Source organism: Cynocephalus volans, chromosome 12 (genome assembly GCF_027409185.1).
Source record: "Cynocephalus volans isolate mCynVol1 chromosome 12, mCynVol1.pri, whole genome shotgun sequence".
NCBI classification, from domain to species: Eukaryota; Metazoa; Chordata; class Mammalia; order Dermoptera; family Cynocephalidae; genus Cynocephalus; species Cynocephalus volans.
The window spans coordinates 33,022,433-33,029,724 of NC_084471.1; the positions used below are offsets into that span (position 1 = coordinate 33,022,433).

General features: G+C 37.6%; 1 protein-coding gene across 1 annotated transcript; it reads right to left on the bottom strand.

The window, feature by feature from the left end:
• Nucleotides 1-537: 537 nt before the first annotated feature.
• On the bottom strand, nucleotides 538-1,497 carry LOC134361217 (olfactory receptor 8U9). The gene has a single exon (XM_063076208.1). It carries the CDS (start codon nucleotides 1,495-1,497, stop codon nucleotides 538-540), a length of 960 nt encoding a protein of 319 aa, XP_062932278.1.
• Between the last annotated feature and the right edge of the window lie 5,795 nt (nucleotides 1,498-7,292).

The following is a 7,292-nucleotide window of genomic DNA, read 5'->3' on the forward strand; positions in this document are numbered from 1 at the left end:
CCCGACATTTGAATCTAAATCTCTCCAACTCCCTTCTAAAGTTTAACTGTAAATGTTCACTTTGGTTCACCTTTCCATTTGCCTTGTATTAGTCAGCTGCTACAGTTTAAACATTTATAGATAGAAAAGCTCAGATATGATCCAAGTTCTATTGTAATCAAATGTTAACTGGGTTGTTCATGCTACCAAGTATTTGACTACTGTTGACATCTGAGAATAATTACTATCAAAGAGTCTTGGCTTTTTTTTTCTCTTTAAAAAATCATAATGGAACTTATTCAATAATATTTATTGGAGCTCTACTATTGCCGGACACTGTGGTATGTGCTGGGGATATAGTTACACCCTTAATTTGCTCATACTCTAATAGCAAAGCACTCACTTGACAAATGTTTATTGAATGCATGAAAGATGCATAAGATGTAATTTCTGCATTCTGGGGCATCACAGTCTACATGAAGAGGCAAATTTATTTTTTTTTTTTTTTTTTTTTTTTTTTTTTTTTTTTAGGGAACAGTTTATTTTTATTTATTCAAATCACTTTCTTAATTTCTTGAACACAATAGCCTGGTTTTTACTGATGACAACTTTCTTCAGAGCCTCTTTAACCTCCTTGTTCCGGAGGCTGTAGATCATGGGGTTCAACATGGGAATGATCACTGTGTAGAAGACTGAGGCCATCTTATCTGTGTCCAGGGAATGGCTTGAGCTGGGCTGTAAGTACATAAAGATCAGGGTCCCATAGAATATGGTGACTGCCAGCATGTGAGAGCCACATGTGGAGAAAGCCTTGTGTCTTCCCTCAGCTGAGCGCATCCTCAGGATGGCAGAAATAATGAACATGTAGGAGACAAAGACAATCAGAAGGGAGGAAATGAACATGACACCAGCACAGGCAAAGATCCATAGCTGTTTGGAGCGAGTGTCTGAGTCAGTTAGCCTGAGGAGTGGCATGTCATCACAATAGAAATGATTGATGATATTGGAGTGGCAATAGGAGAGGTGGAAGGTGAGGATTGCATGAAATAGTGCAACTAAGAAGCTATAACTATAGGGGGCAGCTACAAGCTGAATGCAAATTCCCGGGGACATTATGACCATATAGACGAGAGGGTTGCAAATGGCCACATACCTGTCATAGGCCATGGAAGCCAGTAGCAAGCACTCAGCTGTCATGAAGGCCAGGAAACAGCCTAACTGAGCAGCACATGCATTGAAAGAGATAGTATTTTGTTTGTACAAGAAATTTCCAAGCATTTTGGGTGTAATGACAGAAGAGTAACAGAAATCAACAAAAGCCAGATTGCTAAGGAAGAAGTACATTGGTGTATTGAGTCTTGCATCTGTTCTAATGACTATGATCAAACCCAGGTTTCCTACTACTGTGAAAAAGTAGATAAATAAGAAAACCACAAAGAGGGGCATCTTCAATTCCTGGTGATCTGTGAGGCCCGTGAGAATGAACTCTGTCACTTGGGTGCAATTTATCTGAGACATGTCTCTTCAGGGAGTCTTGTGAAAATTCCTGGAGCATCTCTCAGAGAACTGATATCCAACTTCCAAGAACCTATTTCAGAGTGTTTTAAGACATAATGCTCTCTCTTTGGCTTACTCTTTGAAGTGCTCATGAGGTATTTGTTTTCTCTTCAAGGTTGTTGCCATCTGTAATTATTCAATTTCCTTGTTTTCTTATTTTACATTCTTTTCTTAGCCAATTTGTGGCTATAGCAAGGAAAGAACATTCTTTTAATACTTATTAGGAAACAATGCATCTGCTATAAACTGAATTGTATCTCCCCAAATTCACATATTGAAGCCTTAGCCCCCAATGTGATAGTATTTGGAGAGGTAATTGGGGTTAGATGAGGTCATGAGGATGGAGCCCTCATGATGGGATTAGAGCTCTTATTTTTTTTTTTTTTTTTTTTTTTTTTTTTTTAATTTTATTTTGTCGATATACATTGTAGCTGATTAATGCTCCCCATCACCAAAACCTCCCTCCCTTCTCCCTCCCCCCTCCCCCCCAACAATGTCCTTTCTGTTTGCTTGTTGTATCAACTTCAAATAATTGTTGTTGTTATATCTTCTTCCCCCCCCCCCGGTTTGTGTGTGTGTGTGTGTATGTGTGTGTGTGTGAATTTATATATTAATTTTTAGCTCCCTCCAATAAGTGAGAACATGTGGTATTTCTCTTTCTGTGCCTGACTTGTTTCACTTAATATAATTCTCTCAAGGTCCATCCATGTTGTTGCAAATGGCAGTATTTCATTCGTTTTTATAGCTGAGTAGTATTCCATTGTGTAGATGTACCACATTTTCCGTATCCACTCATCTGATGATGGGCATTTGGGCTGGTTCCAACTCTTGGCTATTGTAAAGAGTGCTGCGATGAACATTGGGGAACAGGTATACCTTCGACTTGATGATTTCCATTCCTCTGGGTATATTCCCAGCAGTGGGATGGCTGGGTCGTATGGTAGATCTATTTGCAATTGTTTAAGGAACCTCCATACCATTTTCCATAGAGGCTGCACCATTTTGCAGTCCCACCAACAATGTATGAGAGTTCCTTTTTCTCCGCAGCCTCGCCAGCATTTATCGTTCATAGTCTTTTGGATTTTAGCCATCCTAACTGGGGTTAGATGGTATCTCAATGTGGTTTTTATTTGCATTTCCCGGATGCTGAGTGATGTTGAGCATCTTTTCATATGTCTGTTGGCCATTTGGATATCTTCCTTAGAGAAATGCCTACTTAGCTCTTTTGCCCATTTTTTAATTGGGTTGCTTGTTTTCTTCTTGTAAAGTTGTTTGAGTTCCTTATATATTCTGGATATTAATCCTTTGTCAGATGTATATTTTGCAAATATTTTCTCCCACTCTGTTGGTTGTCTTTTAACTCTTTTAATTGTTTCTTTTGCTGTGCAGAAGCTTTTTAGTTTGATATAATCCCATTTGTTTATTTTTCCTTTGGTTGCCCGTGCTTTTGGGGTCGTATTCATGAAGTCTGTGCCCAGTCCTATTTCCTGAAGTGTTTCCCCTATGTTTTCTTTAAGAAGTTTTATTGTCTCAGGGTGTATATTTAAATCCTTAATCCATTTTGAGTTGATTTTAGTATACGGTGAGAGGTATGGATCTAGTTTCATTCTCCTGCATATCGATATCCAGTTATCCCAGCACCACTTGTTGAAGAGGCAGTCCCTTCCCCAGTGAATAGGCTTGGTGCCTTTGTCAAAGATCAGATGGCAGTAAGTGTGTGGGTTGATTTCTGGATTCTCTATTCTATTCCATTGGTCAGTGTGTCTGTTTTTATGCCAGTACCATACTGTTTTGGTTATTATAGCTTTGTAGTATAGCTTAAAGTCAGGTAGTGTTATGCCTCCAGCTTTATTTTTTTTTGCTGAGCATTGCTTTGGCTATTCGTGGTCTTTTATTGTTCCATATAAATGTCTGAATAGTTTTTTCCATTTCTGAGAAAAATGTCTTTGGAATTTTGATGGGGATTGCATTGAATTTGTATATCACTTTGGGTAGTATGGACATTTTCACTATGTTGATTCTTCCAATCCAAGAGCATGGAATATCTTTCCATCTTCTTGTATCCTCTCTAATTTCTCTCAGCAGTGGTTTGTAGTTCTCATTATAGAGATTTTTCACCTCCTTGGTTAACTCAATTCCTAAGTATTTTATTTTTTTGGTGGCTATTGTAAATGGGCAGGCTTTCTTGATTTCTCCTTCTGCATGTTCACTATTGGAGAAAATAAATGCTACTGATTTTTGTGTGTTGATTTTGTATCCTGCTACTGTGCTGAAATCATTTATCAATTCCAACAGTTTTTTTGTAGAGGTTTTAGGCTGTTCGATATATAGGATCATGTCATCTGCAAACAGGGACAGTTTGACTTCATCTTTTCCAATCTGGATGCCCTTTATTTCCTTTTCTTCTCTGATTGCTCTGGCTAGTACTTCCAACACTATGTTGAATAGGAGTGGTGAGAGTGGGCATCCTTGTCTAGTGCCTGTTCTTAAAGGAAAAGCTTTCAGCTTTTCCCCATTCAGGATGATATTGGCAGTGGGTTTGGCATATATGGCTTTAATTATGTTGAGATACTTTCCCTCTATACCTAACTTATAGAGGGTCTTTGTCATGAATGAGTGCTGAACTTTATCAAATGCTTTTTCAGCGTCTATAGAGATGATCATATGGTCCTTGTGTTTGAGTTTATTAATATGGTGTATCACATTTATTGATTTGCGTATGTTGAACCAACCTTGCATCCCTGGGATGAATCCCACTTGATCGTGATGAATAATTTTTCGTATGTGTTGCTGTATTCTGTTTGCTAGTATTTTAGTGAGGATTTTTGCATCTATATTCATCAAGGATATCGGCCTGTAGTTTTCTTTTTTGGTTATATCTTTACCTGGTTTTGGTATCAGGATGATGTTTGCTTCATAGAATGAGTTTGGGAGATTTGCGTCCGTTTCAATCTTTTGGAATAGTTTGTAAAGAATCGGTGTCAATTCCTCTTTGAATGTTTGGTAAAATTCTGCTGTGAATCCATCTGGTCCTGGGCTTTTCTTTGTTGGGAGCCTTCTGATAACAGCTTCAATCTCCTTTATTGTTATTGGTCTGTTCAAATTTTCTACGTCTTCACGGTTCAGTTTTGGGAGCTTGTGTGTGTCCAGAAATTTATCCATTTCCTCCAGATTTTCAAATTTGTTGGCGTATAGTTGTTTATAGTAGTCTCGAATGATTCCTTGTATTTCAGATGAATCAGTTGTAATATCGCCTTTTTCATTTCTAATTTTTGTTATTTGAGTCTTCTCTCTTCTTTTTTTTGTTAGCCAAGCTAATGGTTTGTCAATTTTATTTATCTTTTCAAAAAACCAACTTTTTGATTCGTTGATCTTTTGAATTGTTTTTTGGTTTTCAATTTCATTCAGTTCTGCTCTGATCTTAATGATTTCTTTCCGTCTGCTAACTTTAGGATTGGATTGTTCTTGTTTTTCTAGTTCTTTAAGGTGAAGTGTTAGGTTGTTCACTTGCCATCTTTCCATTCTTCTGAAGTGAGCATTTAATGCAATAAATTTTCCCCTCAATACTGCTTTTGCAGTATCCCACAGGTTTTGGTATGATGTATCATTGTTTTCATTAGTTTCAATAAACTTTTTGATTTCCTGCTTGATTTCTTCTTGGACCCATATGTCATTAAGTAGAATGCTGTTTAATTTCCATGTGTTTGTATAGTTTCCAGAGTTTTGTTTGTTATTAATTTCTAGTTTTAATCCATTGTGGTCTGAGAAGATACATGGGATAATTGCAATTTTTTTGAATTTATTGAGACTTGATTTGTGACCTAATATGTGATCTATCCTGGAGAATGATCCATGTGCTGATGAGAAGAATGAATATTCTGAGGTTGTTGGGTGGAATGTTCTGTAGATATCTGCCAATTCCAATTGGTCTAGAGTCTTGTTTAGATCTTGTGTTTCTCTACTGATTCTTTGCCTAGATGATCTGTCTAATATTGACAGTGGAGTGTTCAGGTCCCCTGCTATTATGGTATTAGTGTCTATTTCCTTCTTTAGGTCTAATAGAGTTTGTTTTATAAATCTGGCTGCTCCAACATTGGGTGCGTACATATTTATGATTGTTATGTCTTCTTGATGGATCAGTCCTTTTATCATTAAGTAGTGTCCCTCATTGTCTCTTTTTATGGTTTTTAGTTTAAAGTCTATTTTGTCAGATATAAGAATAGCCACTCCAGCTCGTTTTTCTTTTCTGTTTGCATGGTAAATCTTTTTCCATCCTTTCACTCTTAGTCTGTGTGAATCTTTATGGGTGAGGTGGGTCTCTTGTAGGCAGCATATAGTTGGGTCCTGCTTTTTGATCCAGTCAGCCAGTCTGTGTCTTTTAATTGGGGAATTTAAGCCTTTAACATTAAGAGTTGTTATTGAAAGGTGTTGATTTATTCCTAGCATTTTATTGGTTGTTTGGTTGTCTTAGGTGTCTTTTGTTCCTTGCTTTCTGATTTACTGTTTGGTTTCTTTGTTTGTTGGTTCCTTAGGTTGTAGATAGTGTTTTTGTTAGCTTGTTTTCTCTTCATGAATGCCATTTTTATTGTACTAGCGGGCTTTGATTTTTCTTGGGTTTTTATGGCAGTGGTAGTTATTTTTCAGGAACCAAACCCAGTACTCCCTTCAGGATTTCTTGTAAGGGTGGTCTTGTGGTAGTGAACTCCCGCAGTTTTTGTTTGTCTGAGAAATATACTATTTGCCCCTCATTTCGGAAGGATAGCCTTGCAGGGTAGAGTATTCTTGGCTGGCAATCTTTGTCTTTTAGTATTTTGAAAATATCATCCCATTCCTTTCTAGCTTTTAGGGTTTGTGATGAAAAGTCTGATGTTAACCTGATTGGGGCTCCCTTATAGGTGATTTGACGCTTCTCTCTTGCAGCTTTTAAGATTCTCTCTTTGTCTCTGAGTTTTGCCAATTTGACTATGACATGTCTTGGAGAAGGCCTTTTTGGGTTGAATACGTTTGGAGATCGTTGAGCTTCCTGGATCTGAAGATCAGTGATTTTTCCTATACCTGGGAAGTTTTCTGCCACTATTTTGTTGAATATGTTTTCAATGGAATCTCCATTTTCCTCCCCTTCTGGAATACCCATGACTCGGATATTTGAGCGCTTGAGGTTGTCTGATATCTCTCTCAGATTTTCTTCCATGTCCTTGATTCTTTTCTCTTTCTTTTTGTCTGCTTGTGTTATTTCAAACAGCCCATCTTCAAGTTCAGAGGTTCTCTCTTCAACTTCGACAAGCCTGCTGGTTAAACTCTCCGTTGTGTTTTTTATTTCGCTGAATAATTTCTTCAGTTCAGCAAGTTCTGCTACATTTTTTTTCAGGAAATTGATTTCCTTGTATATTTCCTCTTTCAGATCCTGTATACTTTTCCTCATTTCATCATGATGTCTAGCTGAGTTTTCTTGTATCTCATTCAGTTTCCTTAGAATTATCACTCGAAATTCCTTGTCAGTTATTTCAAGGGCTTCTTGTTCTATAGGATCTAGAGTATGAGATTTATTAACTTTTGGTGGTGTACTTTCTTGATTTTTTGTATTTCTGGTGTCTTTTTTTTGGTGTTTATTCATTGTGGCAGGGGGTTTCACAGTCCACCGGTTTAAGACTAATGACTAACTAGGATGTTGCTGTGGTTGCCAATTTGGTATGGCTCCCGCCGTGACTGCTCAGTTTGCCTCTAGTGTCTTGTGTGTGTGGTTGCCTCGGGTCTTG